The following is a 19209-nucleotide window of genomic DNA, read 5'->3' on the forward strand; positions in this document are numbered from 1 at the left end:
TGGCTGTCCTTGTCAAACTACTGTTACAGTATTTCAAAATTTCTCTAAGTGATCAGCAGAATTTTGTTTCGATGTACCCTTAAATGTGCAAGATACGAGTTTTAAGACATCATTTCAAAAGGATGTCATTAGAAGACTGGTGTTTGGGAACCTATTTCCCATTGAGATGAATAATTCAAAATTAAAATATCTAAATAATAATTACTTCAATAATGAAAACATACAAAAATACAAATACATATTTTATATTTGTATTACAACCTAGAGTGGATGCTCTGGAATGGAGAGCTGCAGTTGTTGCAAAGAGCTACCAGAGCAGTTTTCTTCCTCTCTGCCACAAAAACAATTGGCTCTAGTTTTTCATAAAATAGTAGCAATGATATTTGGATTTAGTTGATCATAAATTGAGGAGAAAAAGCTACTTATTCTGTTACTCAAATGTAGTTCTTCTCAAATGGTGTGTTAAAACTTGTGTTCATTTGTACTCTAGAGGTTTTTTCTGAAATGGATTATTTGAGGTTAGATGTTTTGTTCATTTTCTAGTTGAAGATGAATGGATTATTTTTCTAGGAAAACAAAAGCTCTTTGGGGCTGCAGAGTACCTATAGAGGCAGGACATTTTGCTAACAGCTAATGGCTCGTTAAATACTTTTTCCTCTATGCCCTAGTGCATATTTAATTTTTAAGTCTGCAACCGTCTGTGAACTTTCATGTAGTTCTCAGTGTCAGCAGGGCAGAAAGTGAAGCTATCTCCACTATGCTTCACCTGCTTGCTTTCCTTCTAGGTGGGAGCGAGCAGGGAAGTGGCTTCAGCACAGCAGTGTCCTCAGCAGGCCCTGCCCTGTCAGCCCCCAACCAGTCAAGTGCATCTTCGGACAAGTACGCGGCGCTGGCGGAGCTGGACAGCGTCTTCAGCTCCACGGCCACCTCCAGCAACGCCTACACCGCCACCAGTAACGTCAGCAGGTACGCTGCTCACTGCCCACCCTGCCTGCAGCAGCACCCAGCAGCTGCAAGGCGCTTCTCAGACCTGTTCTCATCCAAACTGGGAAGCATTGAATGAGTTTAGAGGCAGTGCTGAAACTGCATCTCTTGTTTTCAATAATGGCAGGACTGAGGGATGGCTGACTCTAGGAATACTGTCAGCTGAATGTTCTCTACGTCTTTCTAATCATGACATGCTAAACCTGTTAGATGGTAGCACTTTGCTCTGCAGAGCACCTGCATGCTTAGTCCAAGTCAGAGGATCATCCCTGAAAAAAGAATTCAGATATTTTTAATGTAAATGGTGCCACCCATTTCTGGATCACTGAAGTAACAAATACCAAATGCCTGTTAGGGGCTTGGCATTGCAAGTGCCCCTAAGGCTTTTGCTTTACAACTGGCCTTAGTTCTATATTCCTCCTCCTGCTGTTGGTGGAGATGACTTTCCATTGCTCAGCACCAGTGAGAGTGTCTCACCCTGGCATCAGGGAGGTACACTGCAGTCTGCAAACTGCACATGAATGTTCATCCCCTTTTACATGCCAGCAGTAACTGTAAATTGTATTTAATTATTAAACAAGCAATTCTGACTTCACTGAATGGATTGTATAAATTATTTCCAGCAATGCTTTTGGAACAGTACCTGTAGCTGCTACAGCACAGACGCAGCCTGCATCTTCAAGCGTGCCTGCTCCATTTGGAGGTATGGAAGTGTTACTAACACCCTTGGGGACTATAAGTAAGCAATCTACTAATTTTTACTTGATAATGCTCTGCTTTGACACCACTAGTACTGCTAATAAAGGTACTGTTAACAAAAAAGTACTTCTGTCAAAATAACTATATTTTTAATGTATCTTATATATTCCTGATTTTTGGCCTAATTTTAGGTATTTATGTGTCTTTGTATAAAAGTTGTATAGACTTCATGTAAGTGAAATTTGGTGTTAGAGAAATGCTTACTTAGTAAAATGTCTTTAATCTTTCAGCAACACCTTCCACAAATCCATTTGTAGCTGCCCCTGTTGCCCCAGTGGCACCTTCAACAAATCCATTCCAGACCAATAGCCGAGGAGCAACAGGTTAGGAAAAAATACACTGAGTGTTTGAGAAACTTTCTTTAAAGAATTGCATTGATTCTTTTTTCCTGTATCTGTGTAATATGTTTCTTAAAGATTTTCTGTATTATCTGTCCCTAGTCTGTTTGACATGTTGTGTGTTTGCTCAATGTTGAAGTGCAATTCTAGGATTTCACATGGTGGTGATGAACAATGTCGAAATGATCTGTTTGAGCTCTACCTGTTTGTGGTATATGTATCACCAGCTGGCTTCCTTCCAAGACTATAACCTTGTCTTTAGAGCATGCTTTATAGAAGGTAGCCCTGAAATCAGGGATCTTGAAAGCTCTTCTGTTTAATTTCTTTCTTTATTTCTAAGTGTTGAAAACCAAAGAGCTGGAGCCAGAACCATCCCAAGGCTCTTGGGATGCTAGCTCCTCACCAGTCCACTTAATTAGTACATTAGTGTCTCTTTTTTAAAGCATATGAATAATCTTTACACTCATTTTTTATATTAATTTTCTGTGGGGTGATTCTGTAGAATCATAATTCTATGGGCAAAATGTATTCACTTTTTAAGAAAGCAAACTTCTACTTTAAAATTATGAACTTGGATTAGATGGCTGTTAGGTTATGCTGATTTTCCTCTACAGAGCAAGTGCTGAATTTTGACATTTTTATCTATTAGTTGGACTTCAACAGATTTAAATCTGCTGATGTGTGCATTTTGACATTTGAAATGTGGTTTGCTCAGTGATTTAGGTAGGCTGAGTTAAAAACTGATTTGATAAATTTTTGTCCTCTGCTAAAATTGTTTCTGTTTTCAGTCTTTTTGAGATACTATGCAGCTAAATTTGTTCAGATATTTAATGCCCAAAATACCTTTTTTCTTTATTTCAATCCCATTCCTAAATGGGCTAGTTTGGATCATCATTAAGAATTTGTAGCCTCTTTAGATAAATTTCTTGAGTATGGCACCACTACCCTTCCACCTTTTGTGCAGCTGTCCCTGGCTTGCTGAGGTTCCAAGCCTTTGGCAGCATCCTGATGTTCCACACTGGGTGACAGAGATAAAGTCTAAAGTAAAGATAATGTTCATCCCCTTTTAGTGTAAGGTGTAAACTTACAGCTTGTCATTTTATGTGTTCTTCCTGCATGAACGTTCCTGTTTAATACATGGGAGATCTATCTTGTAGAGCTTATTTCTCATGGTTTTCTAATACTAATCTATGGCTGGTCATGCTGTTGATGAACTGTTTGGTACATATATGTGTATCTATTTCTCTCTCTATATATATAAAAAACTAAGAAATGACTGTTCAAGAGTGTATAAATGATTTGACATTGTCTGGTCTCTTTGTGGCTTCCATAAGGCCTCTCGGGAGCAATGCACTCTCACATATTTCCTCAGGCTCATTTTGGTAGGTGGCCACATTTGGTATCAAGTTTCTTGTGGCTAATTGTTCTTGCTTGTAAAAGCTTATTGACAGCTATCTGGTTCTCTGCACAAAGCATTGTGGAAGGCTTCATAAAAATGGAGTGGGTGTGGATATTTGGCAACTGGGCAGAGGGAGAGAAGAGCATACATAGACATCCTGTTGAGCAACCAAAACAAAACCATTATTGGTATCATCCATGGTCACCATATAGTGCTTATGAATGACTGTTGAAGTTTCTGCCAACAGTAGTTTGATGCCTTTTGGGATATCCCAAGTCCCCTGCTGATTTTGTTGTGCTTCTTTTTGCTGTTTTAGCCAAGTTTGCTGTGGAGTAGCTGCTCTGCTCACTGTAACTTGAGAACAGTGTTAGTACATTAGTTTTGCGTGCACGTGTCTACACTTTGTCTGTATAATGTCTTGCCCTTGAACACTTTTGGGGTAAATACTTCAACTGATAATTAAGCTATATTCATTAAAGTTATTTTATTAGCTTTATTAAACAGTTGAGCTTGCATAAAGTGTACCTTGTAACATTTCAAAAGAGAAGTCCTGTTTAACTAGCATAGAATACCTGGTGTCTGTATTTGTACCAAAATTCTTCCTATGCACTTCTCTTTTCAAGAATAACTCCCAAAAGACTGAATAATGGTTTTGTTACTATACTTTTGCACCTCACGTGCTCCTGTTTATTTGCTGAAGGCATGGGGAAATGCTTATGAGCTGTGTGTTCTTTACTTGAAATATTCAGCAGAGAATCAGATGAAAAGTTTTGGGCTCTTTTTGTTTTAAGTTCTACCTCAACAGTAAGAGAGTTTGCAACAGAAACTTTGTGTGCAAATAATGTGCATGGTGAGAATCTCCTTAAAGACATTAAAGATGGGATTCTAAAAGGGGATGCATGTATCCCTTTTTTTTTTATTTATAACCTCCTCTAGTGCAGCTTGAAGTAGGAAAGTTCTTTCATGCTTTTCTAAGGAGAAAGACAGAGGGGCTTAGGCTGCCTGAACCTGCTTGCTTCTTATGTGTACAGACTTCTACCAGAAAACCTGTGGGGGAAATATATGATAACACTCGGAAGAAAAAATAATTTCCTCTTCAGAAAGTATATCTGAATGTGCTGGATCTATTAAATTTTAAATAACACCATTCATTTTCAAAGTGTAAAGGCAAATTATGCACCCAGTTGGGGGTGATGGAAGGGAACAAATCAGTTCAGTGAGTGGCTGTGGAAGTTGAACCAAACTTTTGTCCAGTCACATAGGGCATTAGAAGACTTTTAACATGGCCTTATAGTAATTTGTTTCATGAAAAAAATTATTTCTTACAAATAATTGCATGTTACTTTTTGCCTACCAGCAGCAACTTTTGGTACTGCATCCATGAGCATGCCGGCAGGATTTGGAACTCCTGCCTCCTACAGTCTTCCTACTAGTTATAGTGGCAACTTCCAGCAGCCCACGTTCCCAACCCAGGCAGCTTTCCCTCAACAGACTGCTTTTGCTCAGCAGCCAAATGGTAGGTGTGCATGTTTTAGATAACCTTGTCTAAATCAGAAACATGGAGAAAATGCTCTGTCTATAAGTTGGCAACAACGGGTGGATATTTATTTCTACATGAACTTGATAGTAATGTTGATGAAGGGTTCCCACACTGTTCTGGCTCTGTAGATGAGCCTTGTGACTTGGCTGTGTGCAATTGCCTAATTACCAAACTTAAATTTTACCAGAATCTCATACTAAAATGGTAAGTATTCCCAGGCTTAAAGGGCTTTTAGGCAAGAAGGGCTGTTTGGAAATGTCTGCAACATACTATTACACTTCCTCTAACTTCATAGAACACAGGCAAGAGAAAATTGGAAAGCATTTTCTCCCTGAATTTATATGATATAACATTGAAAAAGGTGCATATGTAGAAATTGGAGATTGATGAGTTGTGAACGGTTGAAAACAAACATGAAGCTCAGCCACAGTGTTTTACACTTACATTCCTGATCATGTTTAAGTAGGATCAGTCCTGCTGATTCTGCAGTTCAAACTTACACTTAATTTTGGTTGGGAGCTGCAGCAAAGAACTCTTTCAACATTGTTTACTAGTATTAATATTATTTTGCTTTTCTTTCCAAGGAGCAGGTTTTGCTACATTTGGGCAAGCAAAGCCTGTAGTAACTCCTTTTGGACAAGTTGCAGCTGTTGGAGTATCTAGTAACCCTTTTATGGTGAGTTGTTGCATGTCAATGACTTCTGTATGTCCAAAGAAGAATAGTCTGTAACACTTAATTTAGAGATAGACAAAGATTAGGGAGTTTTATTGCTTTTTATAATGGAAGGAAGCATGTGACTCTCCTAACTCAGCTCACTATTTGGATTTATGCCATTTGTAAGGGTGTTCAGATCAAAGCAGAAGTACTTTCATACATGTTCCCAGAGTAGTGTTATTCCAGAGAAGCAGCAGAAAGTAGATTGCAATATAAAACAGAAGTACTCCCCAGCAGGTTATTTTTTTAAAATATATTCTGCATTTATTATTCACAATATGGAAAAAAAATCTTAAAATACTTGCCTTATTTTTCTTTGTTCCTCTTCCCCCAGGCTGGTGCACCAACAGGACAATTTCCAACAGGAAGCTCATCAACCAATCCTTTCTTATAGCCTTATAGACACTTTACCCAAAAGAACTCTTATGTGGTCACATAACATCTCTGCGCCTCTTGCACTGTTGTCTTGTTTCACTGATATTAGCTTTAAACACAAAAGAAGTCTTTAAGAAGTAAAAATAAAAGCCTGCATTGTGTACCTTTAAAAAGTTTCAAAAAGGAAAAAAAAAAAAACCACCTGACACAAAAAGCAAGAAAACCAACCCCCCACGAGTTAATAACGTGCAAAACAGAGGGCTGTGGTAACATCCTTGAACCTGTGAAGTGGCAGGTACAAAGTAGCGGTATCATGTGTATTACAATTGGCTAATAAGTTATTGCAGATACCACACTCATTATGCTGCAGTACTGTACATATTTTTCTTAGAAAATAGCTATTTGTGCATATCAGTATTTGTAACTTTAACACATTGTTATGTGAAAATGTTACTGGAGAATAGATCAGCCACTTTAAGGTGCTGTTGTATCTCTTGGAATGAATGAGCTGCATCATTTTAACCATTGGTATTGGAAGTCACGAAGTTAAATTGAAGGTTTGTTCATTTCTCAAAATGTTTTCCTTTCCTAAGAGCTCTTCTATTTATACATGCCTAAATCTCTAATGTTAGAGGGATACCTGTCTGCATAATAAAGCTGATCATGTTTTGCTACAGTTTGCAGGTGAAAAAATAAATATTAGAAAAAACCCCTGTGTAGCATTATTTCTGTGCAGTAACATGTACTGGATGAAAATGTACACACTGTGTCTTGTATACAGATGAGGTGTCCAAAGCAGTGTGTTCAAAGGTGAGCTAAGCCTAAAATTTTCACATCCTCACTTGGATGTGTTTCTTTTTGCCCTTGTGATGAAGCTCACTGTTCTAGCTCAAGTGAAGTGACCTGTCACGCAGGAGAGTGTTAGGTGAGGTTTGGATTGTTTGCATAGAGTATGCCATGAAGGACACTGGAAGCACTGGGAAGGGTAGTTATTGGAGAGAAGGTTTGCAGCAAAGGACACCTTATTATGGGTAACTAATGACAGGCCTTAGTTGTGCTCTGAACAGAGTGTGTAACAGCAGGCCAAGGAACCACAGATGTAACAGCCCTCTCTTTATTAAAAACCGATACCTATCAGTAAGAGCTCCTGTGGAATATTAAATTTATTTTTTTCATTTACAGAAATATTTTGTGCCATACTACAGTGAAACTTGTTGGGGAAAAAATGTCTGGCTTGTCTTCCTCTGTAACAGTGATAAGATTCAAGGAAAATATAACTGCATCAAAGTAGTTGATGTTTTAAACAGACATAAATTTGGCTACAGTTCAAGTGTAATACTGGAACTAAGCAAATAATGTAAGTATATTGTGAATACATAAACTGCAAGCTTAAAGGTTTCTGACCAGCTGGAGAATAAAATTCTAACAGATTACAGGATAATAGGAATAAATAAGGTGAGATTGACTTTTTTTAAAAAGAACATGTGAATCCATTTGAGATAAACATGAAAATTCTTCAAGGTAAGACATTTCACTTGTAATTGACTGCCTGAATGTTGGCTAGGTTTTTCTAAGGCATCTGAAAGGTTTGACCTCTGCATGTAAAAACATTTGTGCTAATGCTTTTGACTTTTGTTGCCTGCCTATGGGGGGATTGTAATTTCTTTTTGGTTTTGTTTTTTAAACTTTGGAGATACCAAGCTGGAGACAGGCAACTCATAAAGCATACTGCAAGTTTTCTGAACTTAAATGTCTGGTTTTGTCCTGTTGGTATATTTAAAACAGGCTTGAAGGCTCTCTCTTGTTTCTGATGGAGACTGCTCAACAGTGTGGTGTTCAGTTCAGTTCCCAACATTCTCTGAGGAATTCACTGAAGAAATCCCCAGCAACTGGAGGTTTGCAGGGTATTAGTAACACCCTTACTCTTACCACTGTATTTTAGCACAGTGTAAATAGTTGTAACTCTCCCTGTTCCCCAACCTTGGCTGTTTTGGATAGTATGAGGTAAATGCAGTAGAGAGTGGAGAACTGCAAGGGTTCAGCTGAGCTTGTGGAATACTTAAAAATGCTTAGTGCAGAGAACTGGACTGAATCAAAGAGATGTCTTGTCTATGAGATGAAAAGTGTTATGAAAGAGCAACAATTCTGTGCCTTCTTCACTTACAGTGGTGTAAATTAGGCTTTGGGCAAGGGCTAATGAGATCAGCATCTATAGAGATTGTTCTAATCCAAATATTACTGCTGAGATACTGAAACTGATTGAAGTATGCAAGGCATGTAGTTTAGAATATGCTGTAGAAGTAGTGGAATGCTTTATTTTTCATAACTGAATTAACTGCAGATAAAAGATTTGCAACTTTTAACTACACACAAGCACACCTCTTTAGTCTGTGTTCACGGATTTTGGTTTTGTCAAATTCCAGATAAGCTGAAGATCTTGTGTTGTTTTGAGTCTTCTGTACATTGAGCATTAACTGGCACCATTGGTGTTTAGTTGTTTAGGTTTTAAAATAGCTTTATTTACAAAATTAATTTTTCACCCCTGATTTTAAATGTTTTTTATCATGGAGATCTCTGCAGTTATTCCCTTAATTGTTCATGCAAATAGCATAGTTGCCTAAAAGCTGTATTTTTGTGTTTTAGCATCAAAGCACTTCACTTGATAACTCTAGGCCTGTTATACAGAAGTTAATATGGAGACCTCTTAATTAGACTTCAGTCCTAAACATTTGCTGTTACAAGTGTAAGAAGATGCTACACTTGCAGGACCATCCTGAGCTCTGTAAGGCAGATGTGATGTCCAGTTGAAAAAGCCTTGAAGTTTTCCAAAGGCTTCTGTGACAAATTATCTGACAAGTCATTGTATGGTTCAACTGCTTTAGATTGCCTGGGCATGTCTGATGGTCTTCTGTCAGTGAATAAATTGCCTTAAATTGAAATACTCAGTAGAAGGCAAAGTCCAGGGTTGTTCTGTGAGTTCCTCTGGTGTGAGGTTCAGGCATTTGTATGTCCTTGTGCTCACTGAGCCTTAATAGAAATTTGTATGTCAGATCACTAAACTTGAATTAGAAGACTGTTTGAGGAATGTTTGTATTAAACTTTTGGTGAAGAAAATGGAGCAAATGCATCATCCTGTTGACAAAGCTCTCTGTGCAGTAGGCTCATAAACAGCTTGCTTCAACCTGGACCAGTTTTCCTTGATTGAATGTTATATTTCTCTTGCTTTCTTGTCCAGATGACGGAGCCTTCTGCATTGTTGCTTGTAACCATTGCTTTTGTCTTGGTTGTTAAGGGGCAGTGCTTTCAGCAGCCACACTTGGATTTCTGCATTTGATGGAAATTATGGTGTACACGCTTCTGATCAGGAAAATTCCAGTTATGACTGCGAAGTAGCTGCCATAAATGAGAAACTGGGAAATGGAGGTGGGGAGAGAGAAAAGTAGTTATCTAACAGGAAAAACAGTTTTTGACTCTAAGGGGTGTCTCTCCATTGCTGCCTTCCCTTCCCTGTCACATGTGTCCAGAATGACCCCATCTTGAGAGGATTCAAGAAGTCTGGACTGCTTGACTTTATACTATAGAACTTCTGTGGTTGTAAAAGGGGGACACAAGGTTCTGATATGTCCTTCCCCACCTCAGTAAGGGAGGACAGCTGTCTTGCACTTCATCTTTTTTCTGGAAACATGAAACCTAGAGTCTTAGACTCATTCCGTGTCTCCGTTTAAACTAATTTTAGAAATTTAATGGGGAATTGCAATGAGTTAATTTTCAGAATTACAGTAACTTTAAAGGTGTGTCCACTGGAACTATGTAACTTAGATTTGCCCTAGTAATAGACCTATAGGTTGTCTTTCAACTGGCTTCCTGCTTCTGGTTAGGGTATTTTGACTATAAACTTGTGAATAGTAAGCCTTGAATTGAAAGAATACCCAAAGTAATAGGTGGTCACCTTTGCCCTCTGTTTTGTGAACACAGAATATTTTCCAGTCATCCCAGTATTGGGAGGCCTAGAGGACAAGCAGGTTGTAGTAGTTCAAGCCAGTTCACTTTAAATGAGTCATTTTCCAGGTGAGTAACTGTCCTGAGCTTGCACATTACCACAGGCTAATCTTGGAGTAGAACCTGCTTTTGAAGGAGAGTAGGGGAACTAAGGAGAGTAGGAGAACTAAGCAGTGGGACTCAGTGGCTTACCTGAGTGTTGATATCCAGTCCCAGACCTCCTGAATCTACTACAACAACAGTTAAAATTGTCTGAATCACCAGTGCAACAAAGTTGTTGAAGCCAAACATCAAAGCATAACGCTCCACGCTGAGGTTGATCGCAATCTGAAACCTGACAATGAATGCATATGTTCACAAAACTGTGGGGAACAAGGACAGGTGGATGCACTTATGGGAACAGTTTAATGGGCACAGTGCACTCTTCAAAGGACAAGATCACTTTAATCTTGGCTATTAAGCTTTATCAGCTTCATTTTGACAGAAATTTTTTTGGTTTTTCTGGCTTTGTGACTTTTGTGCATCTTATTTACCCTTGAGTGAATATTTTTGCTAAATACCTGTGTATATATTCACTGGATCATTTTGAGAACACTCATGCATTGGTTATTGAATGGCCAAGTGCAGAAGCTACCTTGTTCTCACTTGGAGTGTACTATTTTAATGGTTAGGTCATATAATTTTACCCAGTTTTATACACGCTAGTAACAATATATGCTGCTGTCATAACTTGTTTGTATTTATACCTAGGGAAACGTCCGGTAAAATTTTGATAAATATAAAAATTTGACAGTGATTTAAATCCAATTTAGTTAGAAGAGTTGTGTGTTGTACTTACGTGGCTATTGTTATAAGAAGCATATAGCAAGCTTTAAATGCAAGGTAACCAGCATAACATGCCCAGATGTTGTCAGTGAAGTGCATAAGAAGCAGAGAACCACTATCCAGTGCAGAGAAAATTCCCAAAGCCAGTTCTCCAGAGAGATCCCAGTTTACTTTGACATATCCAACTGCCATGGATGTTGCTGAACCTAAAAATTGAAAAGTAGTAATTAAAACTTGGAAACATTATCATTGAGAGCCGTTGCATAACTGTCATTGGATCATGCTAGGAGCTCTTCAGTCTTGCTCACAGTGGACTTTGGTAATGGTATGGATCATATTTCTTGTTAGGGATGTGGGAGTTTTCTGTTTTCTTCCTTGTTTAGACCCTTCACTGCCTGAAGTGCTCTGGGAAAGTGCCTCATGCCTAAGGCTGGAGGCAGCAGTGCACTATCTATTGTGGCTCTGTTTTTAGACAACTATGAGCAAAGAGAAGAACAATCCCACCAAGCATTTTCTGTCAAAATATGTATAATGAGTTTAGTTACTTCATGTGAAGTTCTTTATGGAAAGAAAATCTTAGCACTTTATGCCTTTTTTGTTTTACTAGAAGTGTATTTACAGGTTCGGATGAAAAGCCTTATGAAACTGCATTTGTCAATGTCCTATTGGCCATCACATGTTAAAACCCTTACTTGAGTCAATTACAGTGTAGCAAACCCCATGTTCTCAGGTGGGCTAGCAGAAAAACTGGACTTTTTTTGCTGGTTATATGTGTTCTTCATCAGAATTCCAGAAATTGGAGCAAACCAATCCCTTTGGTCCATTCCTGCCGTGAGCAGTGGTTCCCAGTGGTCAGTGTCTTCTGTAACCATGAGCAGTGGTTCCCAGTGCTGTGAGTGTCTTCTGTACTCTGAAGGTGTGTCAAATGCCAAGTAAAGGCAAGAAAGACTTTGGGAACTCTGTTCAAAGCAGTAGTCAGAAGTTCTGGAGTAGCTTCAGTAAAATGGAATTTCAGGCTGATTGCAGGGAGGAAAAGTAACCTGACAATTGCCTGTAGCAGTGTGGGATACAGCTCCTGGAATACAGGGAGAGACAGCTGTGTAAATGGGAGCTCCGTAAGGAGGCTGTATTGGTGCTGTACAGCCATGTAAATGTTGTTTCACTTTACCCATACCCTTCTGTGGCTAAAGAGAAATGGAATTTGGGTGGACCAGGTAAATAATGAGAAGCAGAATGGCTGAGGTTGGAAGATACGGAGGTCACATGGCCCTGTTAAAAGCTGCCAGCTAGAGGAAGCTGCTCAGGATTGTGCCTAGGTTTTGACTCTAGGATGCAGAGTCCACATCTCTGGCCAACCTGTTCCTGTTTAAAATCACCCTTGGAATAAAAATGTTCCTCTGTGTTTAAGTGGAACTTTGCTTGATTTTGTGCCCCTTGACTCTTGTCCTGTCACTGACCACCACTGGGAAGAGCATGGTTCCATCCTCTTTGCTCCTCCCCTTCAAGTCTCTATGCACATTAATAAGATTACTTGGTTTTCAAGGGTAAACAATTACAGTGCTCTCAGCCTTGTCACATCACAGAAATGGTTTCACAAAATATTCTGACTTGGAAGGGACCCACAAGGACCATCAAGTCGAACTCTGAAGAGAATGGCCCATACTGGCGTTGAGTACAACCCCTTAGTTGTGGCAAACATGCCAATCAGGACACAGATGCAGTCAGGATATTTGTTGAGGAGCACTAAGACTGGAATGATTTTTAAACCAGTGTCTAAATCGACATTTTCACAGTATGCTCTGAGTAATACTTAGAGGAGTGTATCTGCTAACGTGTTCTTTTAATTCTTTAACCAGCCAGCTTAAGGTGTATTTGAAGGAGGAATATGGAAGATATCATTGCACAGTTTTAATGTGCTTACTTAAGGTTAAAGACGTGGTCTAAACAGAGCAGTAATCTTAAAACATTTTGGCAGAATGAGTCTCCTCTAAGAAGGAAAAGCTTATTTATATATGTTTTTAAGACTAATTTTGAAGAGCTCACTGTAAAAGTTTATAGTAAAATCATGCTTTGCACACTGTTTATCTCTGTCTGTTTACTTAGCTCTCATAGGAGGTGGAAAGGTACCAAACACATTTCTGAAGAGTCCCTCAGCACAGGATGGGTTACAAGTACCTGCTAATGATTGCTTACCCAAAAAGGTTGCTATGGCTTCCACAGCTCCATTGTACACTGCGGAGCTGTGTGAGGGGGCTCGCAAGTCCCACAGCACCTGCACATAATTCACCACCTGGTTGAAGCCGGCCGTGGCCAGAGCCCACCACAGGGACCAGCAGAGGAGCTTGCGGGAGCCGTAGCAGCGCCTCAGGTCCCTGCCCAGCTGCAGCAGCACGCCCAGCAGGTGCCTGCGGGGCCCGGCCCTGCCGGCCTGGGGCTGGGGGCTCGGGGCCCCGGCAGCAGCATCAGGGCTCCTTTCCTCTTGGCAGCTCTGGGGCCTGGGGGCAGTGCCCACGGCCAGCCCTTTGCCAGGCCCTGGCACAGGCTCAGGGCCATCTTTCCTGTGGAAGAACATGCTCCTCTGGGGCGTGGGCAGGAACAGCGCGCACACGAACGCCAGGCACACGGAAGCCAAGCTGACGGCGTTGAGGTGGAAGTAGGAGACGCCTGCTAAGGACACCAGCAGCTGTCCCAGCACGGCGGCCACGGTGGCTGCCACCAGAGTGACGCTCCTGCAGTAGCTGGTGACCCTCTGGTAGTGTTGGCTGCTGACCACGCTGTAGATGTAGGCGTAATAGGCCACCTCGGTGGCTGTGACCATGCCGTAGAAGAATTCCACCAGCTGCATGGCCACCACTCCATGTGCAAAGAGCAGCAGCAGCCACGTGACGATGAGGCTGAGGCCCTGCAGGAGGAGGACGGGCTTGTAGCGCACGTAGTCTGTGAGCAGGAACACTGGGAAAAGGAGAGCCAGGTAGGAGTATGTCCAGACTGGAAAAATCTGGTTGGTAACCTAGAACACAATGAAAGAGGAGATGTTATACAGACAAAACAGCCCCAACCCCCCATATGTTTAAAATACCCTCTTGGATGGTTTTTGATGGTGTTACTGCTGAAATGACATAGTTGTGATGATATGAAACATTGGAATGTGTGAACAGTGGAGGCTTAAACTGCTTTTAGTTACCAGACTGTGACTTCACTATGTAAGGACTAAAGACAGTGATGCTATGCTCCACTAAAGAAACAGATTGGCTTAAAAAGTAATTCCAGTAAAGGCCTATGAAGAAGGCAGGTTTTGATGTGCAACTGTTTAAAGCAATTACGACTTTGTGTCTGATGTCTCTCTGGTTTCAAATCCTATTCCCGCCAGTATCTGAAAATGAAGGCCTATTTTAACTTAATGTAAGTAATTGTATACCTTTGGTCACGTTTTGTTAGGTATAGATAAAAAAAGTATGTGCTTCTTACAAAGGGGAACTGGAACTGCACAGAGTGTGTAACTGCTACTAGTGTAGTGCACCTTTTATGTTTTTTTCTGATTTAAAGTAAATTTGAAGAAGTCTTTCAGTAAGTTTAAGTTGGAGTTCAATACATAGATGCCCTGTGAAGAAATTCTTTCTCTTTTTTCTAAAACTTCTGATTTTGAGTTGGAAGGTGCTGTTTGTGGTTGCCAGTAAAGCTCAGTTCTTGCCCAGGCAGTTTGGACACACCTGGGGCAGGTATCCTTATAGATGCACATCACAAAGCAACCTTCTTCTGTGACTTTAAGTTGCCTGTTTTGGTCTTGCCCAGTAATTGTGGGGCCTGCTAAGGTATCCATTCCTATCTCTTGTTCTCTGCTTAAGCAATTAGACTAGAAAGGAACTGTATCAAATGCTGGAGGAATGCTTTTTACTTCTGAACAGGTACTGGAATGATTTTGCATAGTGAGCAGCAGGTTCACTGTATCCTTCTGTGTGACTTCTTTTGTTTCTCTGAACTTAGAATTACCTCATTGAATTAATTCACTGGAGGTGAGTTTGGCTGAAAGAGACAATATCTGTACTCTGCTTGATTTTGAGTTAAGGATTCTTGCTGAAATCAGAATTATGGCACTCTCTGATGCTATCTGTGTGATTTATAGAAGAAATAATGCTTTCCCTTGTAGCTACAAAAAAAAAAAAAAATTAAAAGGGGGGAGAAAAAGACTCCCTGACAACCTAAACCACAAATACCTTTTTTCAGCAGAAACCTTGGGTTCACAGTGTGCTGGTAGATTCTGCCTTAACATTTGCTACTGCACATCAGGAATGACTGTTCCTCATATTAGCTGTATGTGGGTGTAGCAAGCCTGTGTTTTCTAATTATACCGTTAGCTCCATGACTCAGCCACGTGTTAACCATGTCCCCTTTTGTTGGGAGGTGTGCTCCTGAAGCAGCCAGTGCTGAACACAGCACATAGCAAGGAAGCTTGGAGTGCATGTTTTTGTCAAAAACCCCCAGTTTTTCTGAATGTGGACTTAACCTCCAAAGGTCAATGAATGCATGAAATATAGGAAATAAGCTTACAACTCATAAGGAGAAGGCTGCTTAGCTGGGAAGGCTGCTTAGCGTTCTTATGTTTTGAAACCAATTCTGTCAGTGTAATCAATTCCATGGTAAGTATAAATAAATGTCTCCTCTGGGGTGGAGAGAGGAACTAGCTGACCTGATTTTGCCAAAAATATCAACCATCAAAGGGGTTTTAAAGTTCTGAGAATGTAGGGACTTTAAAATTTGGACCTCCTGCCAAAGAGGTGACTCCCTATTCTTTTCCAGAAGCATCTTAAATATGGATCTTTAGATAAAATACACTTCATCTTCCCTTCAGTTACTGCTGTAAGACCTAATGCTTTAAGCATTTTAGTTACTGCTTAAGTGAATAGTTACATACCTCTTCAGCTGTTAGGTTTTTGTCTGGTCCTGTTAGATAGGGGGTGAGAAAAGATTCTGATGGCCTCATTGTGGTGAAAAATCCATTTGCACAGATGATCACTGTGGGATAAATCCAGCTGTGGCTTACGGCTCCCTTCCAGCAATCCATAATCTACCTAAACAAAAAAAAGAAAAAGGTGTCAAAGGAAGAATAGGTGCTCTTCACAGTTGGTAAAAATTAATTTTCAAGTTTACATTTTAACTAAACCTACAGTCACTCCCCTGCAGCCATAACCACTGGTGAGGGCTGTGGTGGTGGCATCCAGTGTAAGTGGACTTAGGGGGACAGGTGGCAGTGTGACAGCCAAGGGCTGCCTGCAGAGGTGGCTCAGATGTGTGGCTGGTGTGCAGATGTACCAAACCATTGATCTCAAGCTCTCCTGCTGAGCTGCACTCCTGGATCTCCTCTTGGGCAGGGACACCTCTGGCACGCTCCTGAGGCTGAGATTCTTTGCTGCAACACATTCTTGGTAAGTGACTAACAGCATGCTCAGCCTTGAAACCTTGGCTAAGTCATATAAAGAACTTATTGCATTTATTGCATAACCCTTTAGATGGAAGCAGTTGACAAAATCTGGGACTAGGAGTGGGTTTAAGCAGCACCCAGGCTCCTCTCTGAGAGGAGTTTAGAGCCCAGTGACTTAGGAGGAGGGTCTCTCTCAGAGTTTTACCTGATCTTGCCATCTCTGCACTAAATCAAGCACATTTTCCTGTCGAGTCTCATTAAGCCACTATCACATTTACCACTGAACTTGGTTATATTGATAAAGGGCATTGTCACTTCTGTCTCACGAGTGAAGTGCATGGCTCCACCTGTGCCACATGCCTAAGCCAATGTTCCCTCACTGAACCTGCCTGGCTCCACAGCTGCAGTTTGGAAATGAGCAACTGGATCAAGGTGCACCAGCCCTGGTAAACTCTGTATTGTCTGTCAAAGGTTGTTTGTAGTTACGTGCTTAGGGCTCAGTGGCTGCGCTGTAGCAGAAGAATAAAGTTCCATTATAGCCTCATTTCTGAGTAAATGGGTGGGCAAAGTGGGAGGTCAAAGCTCATTCTGTGTGCTCAAGGAGGTTTTTGTCTGTTGATTTGCAAATCTGTTTGATTTTTTGTTGACTGATTTGACACAGTGACCATGCAAATGTTCTTGATGGCAATAAAAGTCATCAGGGAGTTCAACCCATTTTGATCTCAGCTTCTTAAAAATGCTTTAACACTCATGTTTCTTGCACTCCAGTCATTGGAGAGGGTAAAGAAAGACCCAGAAACTATCTGCTCATGGTACCTGCTCAGACTTAGAATAGAGAACTATTGACTTCACTTTTGAAAGTGATGACCAAAAGGAAAAGGAGGCTTGTTTCTTCAGTGTAGCTGGCAGCAAAAAGAAGTCGAGAAAGATTTGATTTTTTAAGTTTATTTTACTACTTTTGTGCTAAAAAGTCAATTTCACTGATTCTGAAATAAGTGAAACAGTGTTTTCAATCATAAGCAAGTTAAAGCAAAGCACTAGCTGATGTCTAATCATGCTGCTACAAGCTGTGTATCTTAAATTCCTGAATTCCACTCTATGGCAGGCACTTCTGAAAAAGTGCTTCTGCTTGCACTGAGATGATATCCATTAAAACTTAGTATAAATCGTATGTTATAAAGACAATATTTGTGTGACCTCACAGGAATGTTAGAAAAAGCAGCCCTAACCTTGTAACTTGATTTTTAAAAATTGTCTCTGTCATCTTTCTCCTACAAATAATTGTAACTACAATTTAGTCTCTAGTATCTTTAACTCAAGCCCTTATTTGAAATGTGATAAAAATATAAAAAATTAAGCCCTGACTGATCAGCAACATCTCCATAAATCTTGCATCACCTCCAAATGCACTGAGCAAGTGAGTAGCCAGCACACTCCCAAATAATGATGAATTACCTGTCAAGGCTCTAGCTGTGGAGAATTTCCTGTGGATTCAGCTGCAGTTCTTCCTAGGATGACTTTGTCTTGCAGAGAAGTGAGAAACCACCCTTTTAAGCTTGTGGTAGTCAGATATTTCTGTAACTTTTTCCAAGAAGTTATTTCTAAACTTGAAAATGTTATCAGAATTTAAATAATAATAACAGCTTGTCATAGTTGTTCTTTCTTGTAGAACTTGTCCATGAAGATTGTAGGGAAAGTGTTCTTTATGGGTTTTGTCAGCAAACTGAGTTCTATTTTTAAGATAAAACTATAAGACTTAGTGTAGCTAATGATTAATAAGACCTGTTGTGACAAGAAAGCAATGATTGCATTCTTTCTGTTAATAAATACCATTAAAAGCTCTGGGCTCTGATTTATGGAAAGACAGATAACCAGTTTTACAATTTGGACTAACTGTCCCTGTCCCGTGCACAGCACAGAGGCCTCTGGGCTCATGGGGCATCTCTGACTGTCCTGGCTCTGCTGGGGCTATGGGAGGTGGGACAGCAAATGCTTCCTACTGTTAGTTGGCCTGGAACTACTTCTGTATAGGAACAGATCTGTCATTTAAGGACAAAGGGATTAAATTCAACTGCTAAATCTAGGTTCTTAGCTAAAAAATTACCAGGCTTGTTTCAGAGGAATGCTGCTGCTTTGCTTTCCTTTACCCATTTTTTTTTAGACTGTACTGCCTGCATCTTCCAAGGTTCATCAGAGGCTGGAGTTCACCCTGAAACCTGTTGGTAGGACGTGTGTTGACCCTGGGAACAGAAGCTGAGGCCCTGGCAGGAGAGGCCCTTTGGGAGCTTGACAGAGCCTGGTCTGGTCCTGCAGGTATGGGAGGTTCCCTCAGGGCTGAAATTGGTGCAAGCAGGCAGGAAATGCTCAGGAGAGCTGGACCTGCCTCTGCCCTTCGTCTTCCTCCCTGGCCAAGGGCTTTGAGGCAGGGAAAGGACCTTGGGAAGGGAAGGGGCTGAAAGGGCTGCTGGCTCCTGTTTCTCTGGTAGCCCACACAGTGCTTGGGCAGTACCTGCATGTTTTGAACACAAACACACATTTGTTCCTTGTTTGCTCAAACTGGCCTTACCAGCTTGCTGGGCTGTATCTTCACGGAAGATTTGTGCCCAAAGCCACTAAAGTTTCAAAGGTAATTAGTGGTGTATTTAGAAGGGGTTGCAGCTATGGGGAGGAATGTCACCAGCTCTGGAGTTCCATGTTTGCCTGGAAACCTTTAACATGCTGGAAGAAAAGCAGTACTAAAAGTTGCTAGGAGAAGTGGATGTTGAGAATTTCCTTCTTCCACAGAACTAGACAGCCTGGGGTTCCAGCCTTCCTTGTAACCTGCCAAGTCTCAACTATCTCCTCTCCATAGTGTGT

General features: G+C 40.7%; 2 protein-coding genes across 10 annotated transcripts in view; one reads left to right on the forward strand and one right to left on the reverse strand.

Annotated features, from left to right (window-relative positions):
* AGFG1 (ArfGAP with FG repeats 1) overlaps positions 1-8345 on the forward strand; it is a 37324-nt gene extending 28979 nt beyond the window's left edge. For 3 of the 9 annotated variants that reach the window (XM_054282874.1, XM_054282876.1, XM_054282877.1), the window contains 7 exons: positions 786-966; positions 1608-1687; positions 1974-2066; positions 3416-3463; positions 4838-4996; positions 5605-5696; positions 6070-8344. In XM_054282874.1, coding sequence (XP_054138849.1) covers positions 786-966; positions 1608-1687; positions 1974-2066; positions 3416-3463; positions 4838-4996; positions 5605-5696; positions 6070-6129 — 713 coding nt within the window. In that variant the 3' untranslated portion in view covers positions 6130-8344. Of the gene's footprint in view, positions 1-785; positions 967-1607; positions 1688-1973; positions 2067-3415; positions 3464-4837; positions 4997-5604; positions 5697-6069 lie in introns of all 9 variants that reach the window. The other 6 variants (XM_054282879.1, XM_054282881.1, XM_054282875.1 and 3 more) reach the window with 6 other exon arrangements.
* A 129-nt stretch (positions 8346-8474) lies between these two features.
* Positions 8475-18802, reverse strand: LOC128940841 (thiamine transporter 2-like). The gene is made up of 6 exons (XM_054282585.1): positions 17809-18802; positions 15847-16003; positions 13128-13944; positions 10948-11140; positions 10302-10443; positions 8475-9520 (listed from the first exon to the last, which is right to left on the reverse strand). Exons 2-6 carry the CDS (start codon positions 15994-15996, stop codon positions 9398-9400), a joined length of 1425 nt encoding a protein of 474 aa, XP_054138560.1. The 5' UTR covers positions 15997-16003; positions 17809-18802; the 3' UTR covers positions 8475-9397.
* Positions 18803-19209: the final 407 nt, after the last annotated feature.

This window comes from Melozone crissalis, unplaced genomic scaffold, assembly GCF_028551555.1.
Source record: "Melozone crissalis strain CALT ecotype California unplaced genomic scaffold, PUWL_Pcris_2 ptg000034l_1, whole genome shotgun sequence".
In the NCBI taxonomy this organism is placed as follows: Eukaryota; Metazoa; Chordata; class Aves; order Passeriformes; family Passerellidae; genus Melozone; species Melozone crissalis.

Excerpts from the sequence above, each read along its gene's own strand:
- LOC128940841 (XM_054282585.1), bottom strand. The coding sequence starts at position 15,996 with ATGGATTGCTGGAAGGGAGCCGTAAGCCACAGCTGGATTTATCCCACA. Across the intron at positions 13,945-15,846 it reads AAAACCTAACAGCTGAAGAG|GTTACCAACCAGATTTTTCC; the intron begins GTATGTAACTAT and ends ATTGTGTTCTAG. Across the intron at positions 11,141-13,127 it reads AGCCATAGCAACCTTTTTGG|GTTCAGCAACATCCATGGCA; the intron begins GTAAGCAATCAT and ends TTCAATTTTTAG.